The 20,504-nt window shown below is 45.3% G+C and overlaps 1 protein-coding gene across 5 annotated transcripts in view; it reads right to left on the bottom strand.

Annotated features, from left to right (window-relative positions):
• IQSEC3 (IQ motif and Sec7 domain ArfGEF 3) overlaps positions 1-20,504 on the bottom strand; it is a 104,057-nt gene that overhangs the window by 32,944 nt on the left and 50,609 nt on the right. For all 5 annotated transcript variants that reach the window (XM_030478739.1, XM_030478734.1, XM_030478737.1 and 2 more), the window contains exons 3-4: positions 8,277-8,565; positions 631-1,724 (exon numbers count right to left, since the gene is read on the bottom strand). In XM_030478739.1, coding sequence (XP_030334599.1) covers positions 631-1,724; positions 8,277-8,565 — 1,383 coding nt within the window. The remainder of the gene's footprint in view (positions 1-630; positions 1,725-8,276; positions 8,566-20,504) is intronic.

Raw genomic sequence — 20,504 nt, forward strand, 5'->3', positions numbered from 1 at the left:
TGGCTTGCTTAGATGAGAAAAGACTCACTGAAAGGCAATGAGCAAATCTAAAGCTCCTTAGAGGAGCTCAGCTGCTTTCTGCTAATCCAAAATAGACTTTGTGTGACCCCTCCAGTTAAACTCTTCTCTGGACTGCTCTGCTTTTGCTTTTCATAGGATATCAGTCTCAGATGTGTGAGAGATTGAGATGACTAAACCTGGTCTGTCAGGTGAAAATCTACTCAGATACCAGAATGAACATGACAGCCAGAGCACTCATACTGGGCTAGCTAAGCTCAGTTCTACCTCTGTCCCTCTCTCTTTATTTGGAAATGCCTCATGCGAAGCAACCAGGGCTGGGTTTACAGTACCACCTATGCTTGTTCCTTTGCAAAAGAGTGGGGCAGGCTCAGCTGGTGGATGCCGAATGGACAGCAACTGGGACTGAAGGTTCAGAACGCAGGAGAGCATGGACACTACTCATGGGGTTGTGGGCTTGTTCCTCTGTTGGGCAGAAGATCAGGACAGTACTTGACGGACTTAAGGAAAAAGCTGGATGAGCTACGTGGATCTAGACCAAGAGGCTGCCATCACCTGTTCCTGTGAGGGGGGAAATAGGCTGGGAAACACGAAGGAGGAAAAGTCACTTACATGTTAAAGAGGTTGAGCCCAATGCGGTAGAGGCGCTTCCTCATGGTGTCTGTGGAAAGTGTGGGGGACTTGCAGCTAGCTGGGTTCTCGCAGTGGTACCTCGGGAGGCTGAGGATCATGGCCTGCAGTGCTTCTTTGGAGGACACCTCCGAGGCTGACTTGGCTGAAGTGGAGGTGCTGCTGCTGCTCAGCTGCTCTGAGTTGTCTGCATTCTCAGACTCAGAGCCTTTGCTTTGCCCTGTCTCATTGCTAGCATCAAACTGGAGCTTCTGCACTGCCATCTGTCCAGGCTCAGCACTGCTGTCTCCTGTGCCATTAGCATTGACATTCACCTCGGTGAAAGTGTGGCTGTTCTGGAGAGCTGTGGACTCAGGTAAGCTCTCTGGGGCAGCCGGTGGTTCGCTGGCTTCTTCTTCCCCTTCTCCTGGGCTTTCTTCAGCCTTGGTAGCTTGAGAGAGCCCAGCTTGGGCATTGTTGCTGAGGCAGTTTGCCATGGACACCGAGGTAGACGATGAGACAGAGATGTTCTTGTTGTCGATCTGGACTGTGACATCTCGAAAAGCCATCATGAGAGTGCTGCTGCTCTTGGGTAGGGTGTCTGGCAGGAGCCCTTCCTCCTTCTCCTTGTCCTGCAGCTCAGCTTCTAAGTCTTGGTTTGGCTGCATTGAGCTAGCACTGAAGGTCTCCCTTATCTGGTATGAGCCCCCATCTTGCAGTGAACACATTGTCTTCAGGCTCCAAGTGCTGAGGGCATCATCAATAGACTTGGCCAGGGACTGAACTTGTTCCGTGAAGGAGTCCTCCAACTCGGTCAGTGCCCCACTGATGGTGGCTGGCAAAGATGGGGACCTCACCAGTGGGATGCCCACAAAGTTGTACCCCTCCACCAGGGCTTTCTCAGCAGAGAAGCTCTCGGAGTTCTGGACCCGGACTTTCCTCAGGGAGATGCGGCGTGGCATGCGGCTCTCTAGCAGCGAGTTGCGGATCTTCTCAAAGTTCTTGCTGAGCTGGTACTGCCGGAAGGCAGTTTGGATGGTGCAGGCTGCCCTGCGAGACACCAGGTGACCGCCGTACTTGTGCTCTAGCATTTCGATCTGGAAGACATAGAAAAAGGAGATGTTATTTTTTTTGCTAATTGACTTCTAATGGCTTTCTGTTACCCTGGTTCCTACACTGATGAGTCTGTAATGACTGTCAGAGGAACTTCTAACACTGCATTAGCTTTGCCCTGCACTGCTAGAGCCTGGAGGTGCCCTTCCCTTGCAGACGCACTTCTGATGGTCATTAGGGCAAGCTCATCACTGCACATACAGTGTTCCAGCAATGTGTCTTCCTGCGCAGCAGTGCTCTGGTGATGTCAAGCATCACCCCTTATCTCAGAGTCTTAGTAATGCTTCTCCCCTCCTTAGTCACCTTAGGAAATACTCTCATGGAAAGGAGAAAGCATACAGAAATAGGAAAGAAAAGTTAATTTTTAAATTCAAAAAATGCTGGGTTGATCATAGTACTAGTGAGAAACATCAGCTTCCACAGAAGTCAGTGGGAGCTGGGTTTGTTCAGTGTCTTTTAAAAAGCACTCTGAATCCCAAAGTGTCTTCCTTTCTCATTTCGGAGTTTTTCAGGTGTCAGCCAGCAGTGAAATGAAAACTACTCAAGAAAAGAAAGACTCTCAGTTTTGAAAGGTAAAAAATTCTGATTTTAAAGGTTGAGTCAAGATATCGAGAACAGGTAGAAGTAGGATTTACTTCTTCCCAAGCTGGAAACAACAAACACAGGTGTAAATACATACACACACAACTAAATGGCATCTCAATAGGCTTCAACAAAACAAGTATGTATTGTAATTTCTCTTCCATAGTCTAGTGTTTATACTTCCTGGTAATACCCTCACTCTTCGTCTGCAGCTGGGCCTTCACTAGCATCCTACAGGATAATGTTAGATGACTTGGTTCCAGTGAGTGACTGATGCAGGACAAGGGGGACAGTGTGAAGATGATGGTGGATGATGGGATTGAAGAAAACATAAGGATGATCTCGAACTACCTTCACTGAGGTTTTGATTGAACTATGAGCTAACCTCTACACTGTTGGCACTTTACAGGGCCGAGCGCAGGTGCAGACTGTAGTGTTTGTGTGTGTGTGTGTGTGCACATGTGGAAATCAAAAAAAAGGGGAATGCAGGACTGGGAGTGCTGGTAAAATCAGCCCTGAATTAACAGAGGATTCACTACATCATTCATGTGGTGAGTATGAGCTCATTAGCAGATCCAAAGGGTGAGTCTTACTGACTGTGTCCTTATACCCAGACACTTGCCCCTCACCATGCCTTGCTGGCCCAGTGCTCACAGGACAAAGGACTGAACTCACGGAAGATCTGACTTTAAGTGCAAACTGGTTTTGTAGTCAAAGCAAGACTGAGGCATAAGCGTCAGTTTCCAGAGTCCTATCATCTGCTTCCTTCTTGTTTTCCTTTTTTGTAATACATGTAAATTGCAGATAAAACCATCAGTGAGTGATCTAGGTACAAGAAGGCCTGGAATGACAGCTGCAAGAAGTGTAAATCACCTCTGGCATCTTTCCAATACTAGCTCCTCTGGGCAAGACAATATGACCCTGGGAGACGACAGAAAGAGAGGAACAACATGACCCCAGGCATTCTGTCCCTGCGCTGGTATCCTGGCTGCTGGAATAAGTACTGCAGACCATTCACACTGGCACCCCATCACCCCAGGGGGCAACAGGTCTAGGGATCCTGCTGCACTGGGTGGGAGACTGCCATTTCTGGAAGGGAGTGGGACTCAGGGCACATCCTTTCATAATTTCCTCTCTGGAAATGAAGAATGGAACCTTTGCTTGTGCTCAAATGTAAAGCTGCTGTTTTCTGTTTTCCTTGTCTCTGAATTCACATCTGTCCAAAGTAAGCATCAAGCGCAGCACTGAGAAATACTAGCAATTTGCTTAGCAGTGGGGTTGGCCACTGCAGTTGTAGAGACAGCTGACTCAGAGTTCTCCTGTCCCGGTTTCAGCCGGGACAGAGTTAATTTTCTTCCTCGTAGCTGGTGCAGTGCTGTGTTTTGGATTTAGGCTGAGAACAATGTTGGTAACACACTGGTGGTTTAGTTGTTGCTAAGTTGCTTATTCTAAGTCAAGAACTTCCCAGTTTTCCATGTTCTGCCTGTGAGGAGGGGCACAAGAAGCTGGGAGGGAGCTGAGACAGGACACCTGACCCAAACTAGCCAAAGGGATATTCTATTCCATGGAATGCCATGCTTAGCTGCCAATCGCTGCTCAGGGACAGGATGGGCATCAGTCAGTGGGTGGTGAGCAATCATACTGTGCATCACTTAGGTTTCTTAGGTTTTATTCCTCTCTTTCCCTCTCCTTTTCTTCTTTTTGTTCATCACCATCATCATCAACACCATCATCATCATTATTTACTTATTTTTATTATTAAACTGTTCTTATCTGAGCCCACGGGTTTTACCTTTTTCCAATTCTCCTCCCCATGCGACCAATGGAAGCAGGGAGTGAGCGAGTGGCTGTGTGGTACTTAGTTGCCAGCTGGGATTAAACCATGACATCTGCTTACCCTTAATTTAAAAAACATTGCCCTAGTACTTGCCGTACTGTCCCCCCAGAAAGAACTGATGCGGCAGTAAAGAGGAATACAGGGATAAAAAGAGATTCTGGGTAGCAAGCAGAAGGGCTTTGCTGGGGTTCTTTGTCCTTCTTTCCAAAATGACCATCTTAAATCCTACCATAAAACCAGCACTCCTGTCACATCTCTTCAAGTTGGCGTCCCTGAAAAGAGACTGAGCTATTCCTTGGCCCTCCACTTCAGGAGGAAAGCTGATGCAGATAAGTGCAAATTAAACCAATAACCTACACAGGCCCAACCCAGATAGTTATTACTGACAACTGACCGTGAGCACTTAATATAATGGTCTGGTTAATGAAAATGTAGAGCTAATTGTGTTGGGAGGGAAAGAGGAACAAATGGGAGGGACAGATACAGCCATCTGAGGGACAGAATAATAGTAAAATGCAAAATAAGGCAGAAGCAAAAGCCTTACAATTATCTGAGGTTTCCAAGGAGGTGACAGCCATTCTGAAAACATGAGATTCATAAGCACTGATCTTATTAGAGGCAAAGACAAGATGTCATTGCTGATCTGAAGTAAAAGGCCAGTTTATCTCATGCAAGGACAGTTCCCGAAAAAGCAGACTTTCAATAATCACCAAGAGAAGAGATCCTTCTAAAAGTCTAACGGAATGGTGCAAGCTGTCAGCACCTTGATAAAACATCACCAGCTTTTTGCAGCCCATTATCTCAGTCCTCCCAAAGGACTAAAGCATCAAGGAGCAGAACAAGATGTAAAGTGAGAGGACTCCCAACCTAGTCTGTTCTCCATCTCATACCAGCTGTGCAAAGATGGGTTCTGCATGTGGTCCACTGCCATCCAGCCCTATCCAAAGCGAGGGGAGTCCTACAGTGTCTTGTAGCTGTGATAACAAGGACTGAGGACTGGTCCAAAGGATGCTTGAGAAGACCGGCAAAGCCAGAAGCAGCAGCCCCATAGAGAACTTTCCTCCCCACCCTTGCTTGGTAGGAGTAGGTCTCTGTCTCTCTTCTTGATGTAGCCCAGACATTTGCTGTTTACTGATGTCTGAGACATTCACATTTGCTATCAAGTCGAGCTAACTGACACTCCAGAGGAATTAAGGATTTCACAGTGCTGTGGCCTGTTTTCTTTCTCTTGAGAGGTGCAAAGGGCATCCATTAGCACCACAGCAGTCACAGGTAATGGAGATGTATGTCTGGCTTGCTGGAGGAACCTTCTCTTCCCATTTGAGAGGAGAGAAAGGCCAGACATGATTGGCCTTCTCTCACTCCTAATAAACCCTGTGAATCACAAGTAATTGCCTACTTAAAGCTACTCTTCTCTGGGGAATGATTTGACAGCCAGCGCCAAAGGAAGGGAAAAACAGGAGGGGGTCAGAGGGATTTCAAAGAATAATTAGCTTAATACATTTCTGGGTCTCAACATGAACACTCAGTATGAGCAATTCAGGCCTTGTGGCTGAATTAGAAATGGCTGGGAAATATCCATTGCCATGAGGGATTGCACATGAAGGGAGCTTTAACAAGGTCAGCCTAAGGCAAATCAAAGTGCCAGGCCTGGATATGGCCAAACATTTGAGGTACACACCCCATGGTTTTGTTGCCCACAGGCATAAATTCACAGATCTGCCAGGAGAGAAAGGGCCTGATCTTATTCTCATTTAGCACTGGTTTTCCACCCAGGTTGCCACTGAGCATGGCGGCATGCCACCATGTTAGCAAAGAGAGGATCATGCTCAGTGACAGAACCTGAGTCACCCAAGTCAATGCATGCACTGTAAAAAATAACAAAAAGACATACAGAGCATACATGCCCTCCGTCACCCATTCTTAATGCCTCTGCCTCCCACCAACCTTTCACAATGGAAAGACATTGCTATAAAAGCCATGTGTTAATGGAACATTTTCCTTCATCCATGGGACATCTAACCATGCTTCAGCACAGTAGAAGAGCATGCACAACTGAAAGCATGCTCCTCTCTCCTGTGATCCCCGACAGTACAATAGAATCTAGACACAGGGGAATTTCAGCACTTGAGTTTCCTTTCCAGCCTTTCAGCATAGTGCACTTCTGCTCTGCACACTGTCAGCTTGCTTTGTTTCATGGGATAGAGAGCAAGGAGAGCCATGACCCCACTCACCAACCATCTAGTATGATGACCTGCACCTCCAAGCCCTGCAGAGGAGTCTGTAGGCTACTCTCCTTCCTCACCAGCACTCATTCATCTCCCAAAAGGTAAATGTGACTTCAACTGCACTTTGAGACTAAAAATGTCTCCTTCCACCTGCTTTTCTTACTGTAAATTCTATTCATGTATTACAATTTGTGCTATGAGTAGGGAACTACTGGGACAGTGCTTGAGGGTCCTAGCACTTTTCACCCCCTGAAAATCTGTCCTTTCAGAGCTGCAGGCAATCCCCTGAGGACATCCATCAGGCTGGAGGAGAACGCACACTGTAAGCCCCCTTTGCTTTGAGAAAAGTGGTTTCACTTATGAGATAGGCTATGTCCCTGCAAGGTCAGTATTGCAAGGCACCAGAATTTAATGAATGAGCAGCTAACATGTCTCTCTGCTTCACATGCGTCCAGGGCAGGTCTGGCCTCTGCTGCAAGAACAGTGATAGGACAACATGACCTTAAAGCTAAAATAACACAGGACAGACACTCCCCAGGACAAATCAGAGCAGCTCTAGGACATTGAGGAAGCTAAGCCCAGATATAGCAGCCAAGGTCTGGCCTACCCTAAAGACATGTCACATTAGTTTGTGAGACCAGTTAATTGGTTTCTCTTGTTTCTTTTCCTGGTATGAAGCAAGAATTCTGTCTGAATTGAGTATGCGGCATTTTGAGAAAGACGGAGCTAAAGAGCCAAGGTCTCTTTTCTGCTCAGGAATTTATTGGTCCATTGATCTGACATATATGTTTAGGGACAGCAGCAATGCCTTGAGGGAAGTGGCCAACAGATGTCCCTAAAGCAGCAGCTTCTTCTGTGGGAACCTCATTAGCTGAGACCCTTCATCTGCAATAGCACAGCTCCCACTGAATTTGACAACTGAACATAAACGGGACACTGTCACTAGCATTTGCTTGTCCTCCTCATCTCACATACTACAGGGTCTGCATATCAAACAGCCTCTGATTGAGCTGCCATCCCAGGGAAAAGTCAGAAACCATTCTTTAGGTTTTGTTTTGCACAACCTCTCTCCTGGGCTGTAATCTGCAGAGACGGGGGTGTAGGGCGCACATTCCACCTCATTGCTTTTGAGTGAGGAGGCCAGCTGCTATTAGCCCCTGTTCTGCTATCCCCTGCTGGGAGCCCATCAGGAGGTGCAGTTAGAGATGGGTACACTTGTGCTCTGGAGCTAGGCTGTAGCCTCAGGCACAGGAAGCAAGGCTTGCAACTTCAAGAATTGAATCACTTTCAGCCTGGTAAACTTGCGTGTCTCTTCAGTATCCATTACTGGATTGAAGGCAATGATGGTAGCAATACTCAAACATTGTGGTAGACACTGTGCAGTATACTCATTGAATAAATCCCTCTTCCCTGTAAACACATGCTTTGAAGAGACTAATGCAGAAATGCACTGGGGGTCTGCCAAGCATGATCCAAGAAGGGAAGACAGCTCTTGGAGACTTCTCCCATGAAGGAGGACTTTTGGGACCAGTTGTTGGGAGCACTACAGGCACTGTATGCTTATGAGTAAGACAGTATCTCTGGATACTGCAGCTCTTGACTGCCTGCAACTCATCTCTAAGCCTACAGTGACACCAGAGTATCTGGGTCCATGTTGGACCACAGAACCCAGGCAATGGTGAGCAGAGACCAGCAGGTTTGGGTGAAAGGGTGTTGCAGTCAGAATGGGGAAGCTACTTCCTCCATCAGCCCCATGGAACTAAAGGGCCAGGCCTGCTCAGGTGAACAAAAGGCTAAGGTATTTGCTGAAAGACGTCCCAGCACAGTGTGAATGCAATCCCACCCATCCCGTCCCCTTTTCCCACAGCCTGAGGAGGAAGCCCCTGTACCTGTTTATTCTTTAGGTCAAGGGAGAGCTCATAATCGGAGGCAGCTGCATGGGAACACGAGGCCGTCCCTTTGCTGCGCTGCACTCTCACTGGGGAGCCCGTGTGGTGGAGGCTCGCCTTCTGCACCAGAGGGGAACACCCCGCTGCCTGCTCTTCTTGGAGCTCCGCATGCTGGGCTTTTAGCGTCTGGGTGTCGGACCTGCCTTCCTGGCCACTCTGTCTGCCGGCCTCCTTCGGATCCTCCGTTTCACACCCGGCTTTCTTGCTTGTGGAACCGCTGGGATCGTCACTGTGAACAAAACGCAATGTTTTGCTTGTTTTATTTGTTTTTATTATATTTTAGTTATGATTATGTTTACTGCTGTTTGCTGTACTCAGTCACTGAGCTGCATTTTAAATGTCTAGGGAGCCTGGGCTGTGAGGGGTCTCTCTCAGTGATGGATCAACACTTTAGGTTGATGCAGCCAAAGCTCTGATCCCTCTCTCCCTAAGAGCAGGCTCCTGCCCTGCACACACTCTATGTGCCAGCCCTGAGACTCCTGGAGCTGCCCAGTGCTGCCCTTGCAGGTGAGGTGCAAAGGAGGGTGCCACAGCCTATGGACACCTCTCCTGCTCTCTATACCAGCTAGCAGCTGGCAGTCACCCCTCTGCCCTTGCTGCCTATTGCTCAGCATCTCCCTGCGCATCCCAGAGTTCCATCTGGCATGGAGCCTGGATCTCAAGGATCCAGTTTTACCCTGGAATTTCTAAGGGCATGTGAGAAATGGGGCAGGGGCAGCTGAATGTTGCAGAGTTTCCAGAGGAACTCTTGGAGAGCTGAGAGTATAGAGATTCAACAGAGTCAGCCAGCCCTGAGGTCCTGACTCTTTAAAGCATGTCTGCAATACAGCCATAGCAGACTGCAGAACTTCCATAAAAGTGGCCATCTTTTCTGGCCACTAGGATCTTGTGGAGAAAGGAAAATCCCCTTTTCTCCCATCAGCCACAGCAGTAACTGTGTGAAACCAGGGCCTGACAACAGCGCACTCTTAAGAGAGCTGACATGCTGCTCCAGACAGCATGGGATTAGCATACATCTGATCCATTGAAGGGCTGAGCAGTCTGTCCTTAACCTCTCTTCCCAAATATTCTGCAAAATCACCCACTTTCAAACAAGATTTTGGTATTCTGGGGGACTGTTTGACGCATTGGAGTGTGTGTTTGTTGTTACGTTAGTCTCCTTCCAGTGGCCACAAAGGAATAACTTAGGATTTCCAGGAGTGTGCAGGCCAGCCTGCGTGGACTGGGCTGTACTGCACTGTGTACATCAGATACAGCTCCACTGTTTTCCAGGGGAGGAGTGTTTAGCTGAGAGCAACATCTACTTTGGAAATAATTACTCCAGAACCACTGAAACCAACGATGTGTACTGCCTCCCATATTTAAACACCATTAAATTATTTAATTCACTTCTGAATCTTATTTCTTTCTCTTGGATTTGCTGCATATGCGACCAGTTCTGCTACCATCTAGATAACAAATCATTTTATGATTGGTGTTGATGTCAGCACAAAACGAGGGAAATTAGATATGATTTTCTGTAGTACCCAAATTACTTAGGAGCATTTAAGTCTCATTTTCAAAAGTGCTATAAGCACTTAAGAGCCCAAGTCTTCTAACTGTAAATAGACTTTGGCTCCTAAGATTCAGAGCACTTTTGCATACTTACTAGTACTTTAAAATGAAATTTATTCTCTCCAATGGTAGCTCTTCTGTTGAGTAGATTCAACAACCAAATATAGAAATATTCCCACAGTTTCTAAAAGGGCTTCAAATGTGATGAACCAAAGACAGTACTGCAACTTCAGAACTAAGAAAGATGAAGAATTTGAAGGTAAAAAGCTTCTTATTTTATACACAAGCATACTGGTAGTCACCAGTTAAGACTTCAAAAATAAATTCACAGAAGAAACCAGTCTCATACATAAATGCTATATAACCAACCTTGTCAAAGCATATTAAAATGACATATCTGCATACTCATCAATCAGGAAATACCACCATTAAAATGAGGCATAAAACTGTCCTTTTCAGTTGTATGCCTTATAAATTCTTTCCTTGTTCTGTTCCTGATACCATAAAATTGAACACTCTTTTTTCTGCTTCTAAAGATGTACATGTAAAGGATGTACCCATTTTAACTCCTTCTGTTCAGTGCCCATCCATATTGCAGGAAACGTTAATAAAAGCCTTTTCCCCTAGAGCTCACATTGTACCATTTTTATTGGCAGCCTCTGTTCTATCCATTTTCATTTTAACTTTTATTCTCAGCTCAAGGGATGACCAGGTGACACAGATTTCCATCATGTTTTCATCGAAGTAAATGCCAAAAGCCTCACAAGTGTTTTACTGGGAACCGGACTGTGCCCTACAAAGCGATTTCAGCTAGATGCATAAGCTCTGATTCACCAAGACACATATCCCAAATTGCTCTGCTGAGTCAAGGCCACCGTACACACATACTTTCTTTAGGGCAGATCAGGGTCTGAGACAGTAGACTAGAGAGCTAGTTGACTTCTCTTGGAACATGAATGGGCTCTAAATGCCAGCAAATACTCCTTGGTGTGATGGTCCTCCAAACACTTGCACATATGTTTAACTATTTTTTTGAGGACCTCCACTGACTGCTCATGGTAGAATGTGAAGTGGGTGTGTAAAAGTTTGCAGCATTCAGGCTCATCACTCTGTAAGGGTGTACATCACCCCTAGTGTATGCTACCTATTTGGCTTTCTGTCACGCACAATTTAAGGTTTGAGTGAGTAACATTCATAGTGACAGGATATCCTGGATGTACTGTTAATGTAAAAGAAAAACCAGCAGGCTTTGTCGAAAAACAGAACAAGGTAGGCTGGGAGGGAAGGCCGGACGTCTCTATTTCAGCTCCCCACTCAAAGCAGTGCCATTTTCAGACAGATAAGGTTGATCTCAAGTCAACTCCTGAGTATCTCCGGACATGAAGATTTCCCAGGTTCTCTGGAAAGCCTTGTCAAGGCCCTTAGTATACTACTAGACCCTTATGGCCTGACTGGCCTCTCCTGGAGACCCCACTAATATCCCCTGTACAGTTTCCCCTTTTCAGCCCAGCCCAGAGCAGTCAGTCCCTAACCCAACAACACCGTAAGCTTACTGGTCTCCAGCTCTGCCACAGCTTTCCCCTTTCCATGGCCATGGACCCCCTTGATCTGATGCTGACTCAACAGCTTGACCTTGGACCTGCCTCATCACCAAGGACCTACCCGCTGATGTCTAGGCTTTGTCTGACCCTAGGTATCCTCACCAGACCAGATTCTTACCCTTACAATGAGGCAGAGGCTGTTGGACCAACCAAAAATGCTCAGAAGCTCCCTTTAACCTCATTAGGCATTTAGGTTATTCCTCAAGACACAGGATGGTCCTAAGACTGCAAGCACTAAGTGCACATTCAGTCACAGATGTGCGAGACCACCACCAAGCTCAGTGCTCCCACTCGTAGTGCTTCTAAAGACACTGTGCTAGGATACGGACACACGCTAACCACACGTACGTTCAGTACAACCTTGCCTTCCACCTCCATGCATGCTCTGAGCCCAGTGAATACACCCATAATGAATGTATTGAGCTTATGCGTGGAATTTTCTGAGGGTCAAAACTCAGTCGAATCAAAATCAGACTCCACTGGAGCACTCAAAGGCATTTTTCAGCTAGATGTTTTTATGCTAAATATAAACTTTATAACCCCCTGCTTGTTTGGCTGTTGTGCTATTCAGAAAGCAATAGAAAATACTCTTGCTGAAGTGGCAATAGTTCCTACATGTTCCTTTGTGAGAAAAATAAATGGCTGAACCACTTCTACATAGTGAGAAAAAAAGAAATCTCTAAAAATGAAAGACAAACCTACTTCACCTTTGGGCAAGAGATCAAACCTGGGAAATTCTGTCTCCAGCTGGCAAACTTTAGTGACTTATAAGCAATAGAAAAAGGAGGCAAAGACAGAGTTTGCTTAGCAGCCTGAATGTTGGCATTACAGCTCTATGGCTCCACTTACCACCCTATATTTCTCCCAGGTTTACTCAATCTTGAACCTGTTTCTGAGGAAATGTTGTGGAAAGGCCTATTCTCTGTTGTTCAGTAGCAGTGACTGATGAAGCTTCCATATGACAAACAAAACGCACTGCTAGAGATCAAAACTGATGCTGCAGAGAAACAGAGGCTAAAACCTTAATGATCCTGATTTTTTCCCTCTGTCCTGAGTGGCACAGATTAGCACTAGTGGAGCACAGGTTCTGTTCATAAGTGAAGGCTCAGGAGCTATTGTAACTGTGGGAATCTACTTGCTTTCCTTGGTCAGCAAGCAGTCAACCTCCCTGGCTGTAGGATGAAAGAAGGGAATGGCGCTATTGCACATTCTATTTCTTGGATGAGAAAATTTTTCAGACCACTTGTAATAATTAGAAGTCCCATGCAGAGTCTAAGGTGTGTATCCCAATGTCCTGGCCAAACTCCAACTAGGCTAATTTAGTTCTGCATCCCAGCATCCCCCCTGCAGTTTCAGGCATAATCAGTGTTCTTCACTTGCTGTCCTAAAGTATCATATACCACCATCTTTCGTAGTTTTTACAGCTACTCTTGCATGCTAAATGAAGCAATTTTCTGCTAGTCATGCAATCAGGTAGGGAAGGTTTGTAATGTCTTTGACTTCTGTTTGATTGAAAGTCGTAATACTAATGTAAATCACTTGCAATCAGGTAGAAAACGAAGACTACAAATTCAGCTGTTCTGTTCATCCTAGATGTTCATTCCTACATGTCTTTTATGACCCATAGTAACCAGCTTAGTCATTATTACAAATAGATACACAATACATATATACAAATAGTCAGTATTACAAATACTATATTACAAATATAGTCACCTGCTATAGAAAACATCTCTCATGTTTCTGGTATCTCCTGCTACTTTTGCACTGCTGCTTTTACACTGCTACTACTTGTATATGCTTTCTGCAGACAGAAACCAGTTTTGTTAACAAAGATGGTGACTGCAGTCTGACTGAAGGCTTATATGAAATACTGTAGTAGCCTAGTATTTCAAAACAGGGGTATCAGGGTTCTGGGCTGAATCCTAGTATTTGTTTCAAGAAAGCAGGATGGTGGAAAAGCTCTCACCATCTTTTGAGACAATTCAGCTAGGCACCCATAAGTATTTTTGTCTAGCACGTGTAAGCTGGACCTCTGATATTTAGCTTCTATTTGCAAATTTCTTAGGAAGAATTTATATAAGGAGTACATTGAGGGAAGGATGTACAGAGACGATAGAGGAAAGAAGGGTTTTTATGACTTTCTTTTTTCTCCCTTCCTGGTACTTTGGAAACCTGAAGCCCAAATCAGTGATATTACATTACCAATCCAGAGAAGTCCATCTGCCCATTCCCAGCAGTATCAGCTCCCCATGATGAGCTGTTGTATCATACTCTGTCCTGGGACAGATCTGACTGATCTTCGGTTCCTACAGCATCAGGATGGTGCATTACCTTTGCATACTTCTCACCATCTCCTTGCTGCTGGAAAAGCACATTTCCAGCTTGGCAAGGATCTGTGCTTCTAACTGCCAGCTGCGGAGCTGAACCATGGTTACGTGTTGGATCTTGGACTGTCAGGTTTAAACATTCCCATTCCTGATGACTTGAGAAAGAACATTCAGCCCCCTCCCCCCAAATATTTCAAGACAATTTCAAGCTAGATCAGTAGGGAGGAACACAGAAGTTGGATGCTCCAGACATTATATTCAATTGCACTGCTCTCAAATACCAGCATCAGTTCATGGTCTTAAGAGTAATTTTCAGAGCTCTCAGAAAGGTGTTTACAGAGTAGCTGAGTGACTAAACGGGGCTCTAGGGTCAGGAGAGCTACACTTCTCAAGGACAGTAATGTTAGTCCTGTAAGAAATTAAAACTGAGCTTTCTCACTGATCACCCCAGAGCTACACAACTCCCATGTGGTCAAGACACAAAACTCATCTCTTTGTTCCTTCTCTTCTACAGAAGAAAAATTACTGCAGATGAATAAGAGCAATAACAGAATACCAAAAATAGCAATGGCTCTTCTGGACTTGGACAGCAGTGTAAGAAACCAGTCACTCAAGAAGAGGATGGTCAGATGCCCTGTTGGCAGGTATAGTGGTTATGCAAAAAGATTTAGCTAATTGTATAGGGGGAAGCTGTGGGTGTGAGGTGTTCCAAAAGTACTACAGAGACTGATTTCACCTCTTGTTTGTGTCCCTGTGTCACTCCAGAAGACCGCGTTGCCGTTTCCCATGTATAACTTACCAAATGCCTTCTTCATGGTATTCAAGGTCAGTGTGCAGGACTGTGACCTGTAACTGAGGCAAAGACTACATGGACTATTTGTGAAGGACCGTGAAAATTTATGAATCTATTACACAGAGCTCCTTATGAGGATCAGTTGGTTATTGTATATATGCTGGTCTAAAGTGCTGTGATTAGTATTATCATGGCCAGAGAGCCATGCAAGACTTCAAAGCTTCAGGGATGTCAGAATAAAAACCACAAAGTGCCACAGGGAGAATTAGAAAAAGAGGTCACTAGCTAATGCCAGGAGAACAGAGTCCAGACCCCAGGTCTGCAAGAACCTGTGCTCCCTCTGTCTTAAGACATCTCAGCATTTCCTCTGTCCTCTCTCCTTTCCCTGCTCAGAAAATAAATAAATAAAAAAATCAATTGCTGAGTTAGCAGGGTCCAAAGTGCCTTTTCAGTTTATTTCATTTCAATGTTCCCTGAGGACACCCATAACATATGGTGAATGGGTTGATCAGAATTCAATGAAAAAAATGGCTGAGACAGGCTTGGTAATATATTACGGGATCTTTTCAAGGTTCAGCGATTTCTGACATGCTGGGGGCCTGAGTGCTAAAGAATTGCTTCTGATTTGCTTTTAAGTTCAGGTTTTAAGGAGACTTGGAGGCAACGCTCTCTGGAAGCATGCTGAAAATGATGGAAGGCAGAAGTCTATCCTGCCAGAGAGGCAGGGAACTTGGAACTTGATCGTGGCAAATCATCCCCTGCCAGCCAAGCTGCAGCTTTCCCAGACAGTCTCCCCAACACAGACAAATATAGGAACAAGATTCTGATTTTGTCTACATTCATGTAACACCTTGCAAAGCAGTGGCATCAAGCCATCTTCTCACACTAGTTTTACCCAAGAGGAATTAATGACAATTAGCCAAGCTTATTACCCAGCCCAGAATGTATTACTTGTTTCACGAAAAGGCTGGCATGCACACCTGTAAAATAGATTTGACAGCACAGTACGGTAAATATACTGGAAATGAATTAAATTTAACATCCTTTAGCACAGACTGAACCAGGCAACATCTTTTCAACATTGCTTAAAGTGGCTTTGGTGAGATGTATATTAAGCAGACAGAAAATGTAATAACACTAGCTAACACCTCATGTCCCACAGCATTCAAAATGCCAAAGTCAGGGCTTTGATTTCAGATTTGGTATTTAAACATGACCCCTGTGTGCGCTTTAATTCCCACATTGTTGTGTTGTTGTTCCTTTTGCTACAGAACAGCACTACAGGAGCTAACTTTTCGGACACTTGTATGTGGCCAGGCTCTCCATGGCTAACTTCAGCCACCTGAGGACCAGGACCTCTGTTTTTCATGGAAACAGGTTCCTCCAGAGGGTGACTTGGAATACCTAAGGCAGCTCCCACTGTAGGAGAAATGGTGTTTATAGTGCAAGGCTGGCTGTGCTGTGTAGTGTGGTTGTCACATAGGTTTTTTCTTATAGCTCCTATGTGTGTCTGGGTGACAAATCAGAATGACATTTGGGCCACCCTCTATTCTCCTCCCTTCCCAGCCATGCCTCCTGCTGCAGGAGCACAGAGCTCAGCTTAGGAAGTACATCCCATTTCTCGGCTGCCCATCACACCTCAGTGCTTGATGCCGCAGGCTGGTTGCTGTGCTGTCTCTGCAGGTTAGACTAGGAGGAGGTCCCACAGCCTGTCACTGCAGGGGAAGTTACTTGTGGCTGTGTCAACAGGGCACCTGTGCTTAACACTGAGGTGTGAAAAGCACCAAGTGGACAGTGAAGGCATGGGGGGACCCTGCTCATCAGCGTTTAATTACTGTTACTTTAACCCCAGACCTCTCTTGCCTCTGCAATGTTTGGTAAACACGACCTTTTAGAGAAGGAAAAAACAGATGGCATCCTGCATTAGTGTAACTGCCCGCTCAGCACCCCGCGAAAGAGAAACTTGGCTTCTCAGCAGCAGTCTTTCCGCCACTTTGACTCAGATCTCTTGGCTCCTCACCCCTGAGGCAGGTTTGAACATCACCAAATTCGCTGACAAAAGCCTGCCGGTGCAATCATGAAGAAGATAGAATTTCACTGCTAAAATGAGACGAATTCAGGGCTGGGAGGAAGCAAAGCCTCTACAAGGCAAGGAAACCTTGCATATCCCCTCAGCCCATTGCTCTCCTATTCCAGCTGCCTGTGAGCTGGGTAAGGGACACAACACTTGGCACTTATAGACCTAAGCAAGGGCTTCTGTGGTGTTCTCTTTCCACCTGTTGTGACAGACCCTAGGGTGGACTGCAACCCTGGGTTCCTTCCTAAGGGAGCAGGGTAATTGATTTCTGAAGGCAGTGCGTGAGCCACTTCACAGGAAGATCTTTGCATAACCCAGATAAATTTTGTTTCTGTTCTCAAGCGTCTTGCCTATTTTGTCTCCTGTAATCACTGCAGCCCAGTGTCAAACCAAGGAGAAGGAAGCCTGGTCCTCCTCAGCACAGCCTCAAATCACCATCCTCAATACAGACAGTCCAAACCCTATTCACTAGCTTTAGGAAATAAGATATGAGCCTGATTTTAACTTTGCCAGTGTGTTCAGATCTGGGATGAGCCAAGACAGAAGATCAAGACAGAAACAGCATGGATAACATTCTTTCCTCCTTTCCCCAGTCCAGTGATCACCCCACAGCCTTATGTACCCTCTCCCTCAGCTATCTAGCTGCTTGCAGAGCCCAAACAGAGTGGCCTGAGCAGCTGTACAGTGTGCTCCTTTTCAGCATCTCAGACTCTTCCGTTTTTCCTGGAGCATATGAAAGTCTGCCAGGGCCACATGGAGAAGAAGGAACTCTGGAGCACAGACAGGCTTTTCCAAAAGGAAAGCTTATTGTATTTCAGCCCAGAGCCTGCCCCAAGGGGGTGGTCAGAAGATTAACCTGCATAGGAATGAGTTAGTGTTGCAGAGCACAAAAAAAACAGACAAAAAGTCTTTGGACTGACATCACACTACAAGAAATTGTGGAATAAAAGGCCAGAGCCTCATTGCTGTCACTGCTAAAGAATGCTGGCATGAACAGGAATATTCCAGCCAAGGAATCCTTTATCTCCTATTCATATGTTCATATGTTCTTGTTCCCTGTCTTCTTTCATTGACACTATTTTTTAACTTCCTACTTTTCCTGCTCATTCTCTCTTGTCATCCTCCTTCTCTGTATAGCATGTTTGCAACCCATTTTCCTTACAGTAGCAATGTTGTCTTTGTTGGGGTCAGTTTGACTCCTTTTATTTCTCATTGGCTCCTTTTTCCATCTCTTTGCCTTCTCTGTTTTCTGCCTTGTAAGCCATGAACAAGTATGTGGGCAGAAGGTCCACAGAAACCACCTGTCAAGTTCAACAGAACACACCTCAGTGTACAAAAGATCTGGAATGACCCAATTTTGGTGGTGGGTGCATCCAGACTGGTGCAGATCAGGTCAGATGATTTCAGTAGAGGATTAGAATGAACGGTGTGAGCTCCACCACAGTCCATCTGCTATCACTTTACCAACCGTCTGTGCCCATTAGCCAGTGCTAGATACAAGACTATTTCCAAAGCTGGTATAGCCTCTTCTCATGTGTCTCTGTGGTGTTATCACACAGAAAACACAGGATACAGCAGGTGTTTATGCTGCATTTCTGTTGGCACCAAGAAGTTGTCATGTTACGGGCAGGGAATTCTTTGCAATATAGGAGAGAGCACATGAGGATCATCTGCAAGCCATGAGTGAATCACCTAGTACTAAAGTAACTAACTCATCTTAATAACTGTTGCAAGTGGCTCTCACAACCATAAGGTTGGCTATGATCAATTCTTTTTTACTGACATTACCACTGGCCCAAGAAATGGTAAGCACGGTCACATGTGGGAGAAGAGCACCTGAATTCACGTCCCAATTCCTCTAGGGCAGGACTCATGTAAGCAACAGGGGAGAAGGAAGGACTGGAAGAACATGTGGCCAGGGAGTGGCTGGATACACCTTCAGGCTCTCATCAGTGTCTGATGAGTATCTTTACATTCAAAAGAGGATACTTCAGATGAGATTTCTTTGGCCTCTCTCTCCTGCCATCTTCCTCCTTCCTGAAGAAAGGTGTTGACAGAGGCAGATTTTTTTCCTGTTGAAGAGCCCATCTATTCCTCACTTTACTTCCCCCACCCTCATGTTCTCCAAACTTGCCTGAAAGTGGCTGCACCAGTTGTTGGAGAGGAGCAGAGAAATGCCTGTGTGGGAGATAGTGTCAAAATGTCCTGCTGGATCTCTTTAACAGGACTGAGATGCTGCATCTGAAACTCACCTCCTGTTTCTTTGAATGCTTCCAGAAAAAGCCATTCCTCCCAGGTCATAGTACCAGAAGAATTGCCAACTATACCTCCCTGCAAGAGATTGTTGGTAACTATGTTGTTAAGTATGTTTTCTAAAACATTTTTTGCTTACAATAGTGTTTCTATATTTCCCCTAAATCTACATGCACTAAATACCTTTGTGGTTCTGGACCTAGTTTCCTGCAAAGCAATTAAAGCTGCCAGTTCTGATTGTACAAAACACCCATAAAAAGCAAGGAATCTACAGACTCCCAAGTTTAGGAAGAGTTCAAATCTGGGTCTAGACATCACTCCTCACCCACATCTCTGTGTCAGACTAAAATAAAAACTCTGACAACTGTGAGCATGGGGAATATTTACATGAACTTTGCTGACCCATCTCTGCCTGTTTGCAGCATCCCCACAACCTCTAATCGTAATATCTTGAACAGGATTATTAAATCTACAGGGAGGAAAGAAAAAGAAGTAGATGAGCTGTTAAGAAGCAGAAAAAATCCTCTCTTCATGCCTGTGACCTCAATAAGGAAAAGAAATGAGAAAAGCAGCACAAACAGGATGTGCTAACAAAGCAGAAACGTTGCTCAAACTTCTCCTCTGTGTTTTAAAAAACAGTGCTGTGGAAGACTTTAGCATGAATGAAAGACTGAAGAGCTTTGGATATGAAGTTGTTTGTCTTCAGAGCACACAAGGCACAGACCATAGATATAGAGGCTTGCTTTGCACTGGCATGTACAGATGCTGTAAATCTGACCTGGAGTTTTCTCCATTAAGAATCAGAGAATTCAGACTCCATGGTCCACTAATTGTAGGAGCTTGCACTTGACACTGCCAGCTGGGGGCCAATTAGACTGAGTTGTTATGCTGTTTTGTGTGGTAGGTTGTAGATCTGATTTGATACAGACTAGAATCGTTACCGTGTTTCACACCTGGGCCAGAGCCACTGAGTACCTCTGAGATGAGAGGAAACACTGACCTCCAGCTTATATATCCAATATCCTGCCAGCAATCCTAAACCAGAAAGGCCAATTTCCCATTTCATGACTTGGATTTGCATTTTTCTGTCAGGCAAGGTCAATCTTTTACAAGTTCAGACAACATGCTGGGTAGCTCAGTTGTTTTTCTGTAATGCTTGAAGTGTGATGGATACTAGTGGAAAATCATCATCCCCCACCTATTTATCAAGATGTTTCAGTGGTATCTAAAAGGAGAATTGGATTGGAGAGTGGTTCAGTTCTCATCAGCTCCATGGGCCTCAGCCTTAAGGGGTATTGCATTCACAATTCAAACAAAGTCTTGTGGATTTCTCAGAAGGATCTAACTGTTAGCGGACCTAGAGTGACCCAAGGGCAAAGTGAGAGCTGTACTGGGAGGAGGGATGCTCCTGGGCTACAGCAGTGGGGAGCCAAAGAAGGACATGATGCTGTAACAGTGCAGTGGATAATATTCATGGCTTTTCTGTGCCAGTGCCTTCCAGCATGACTTCATAGGAGAAAGAACAAATGTATGTTCAATGGAAACAGCGAGCTCAGGTAG

The sequence above is a fragment of the Strigops habroptila genome, chromosome 3, assembly GCF_004027225.2.
Source record: "Strigops habroptila isolate Jane chromosome 3, bStrHab1.2.pri, whole genome shotgun sequence".
Taxonomy (NCBI): Eukaryota; Metazoa; Chordata; class Aves; order Psittaciformes; family Psittacidae; genus Strigops; species Strigops habroptila.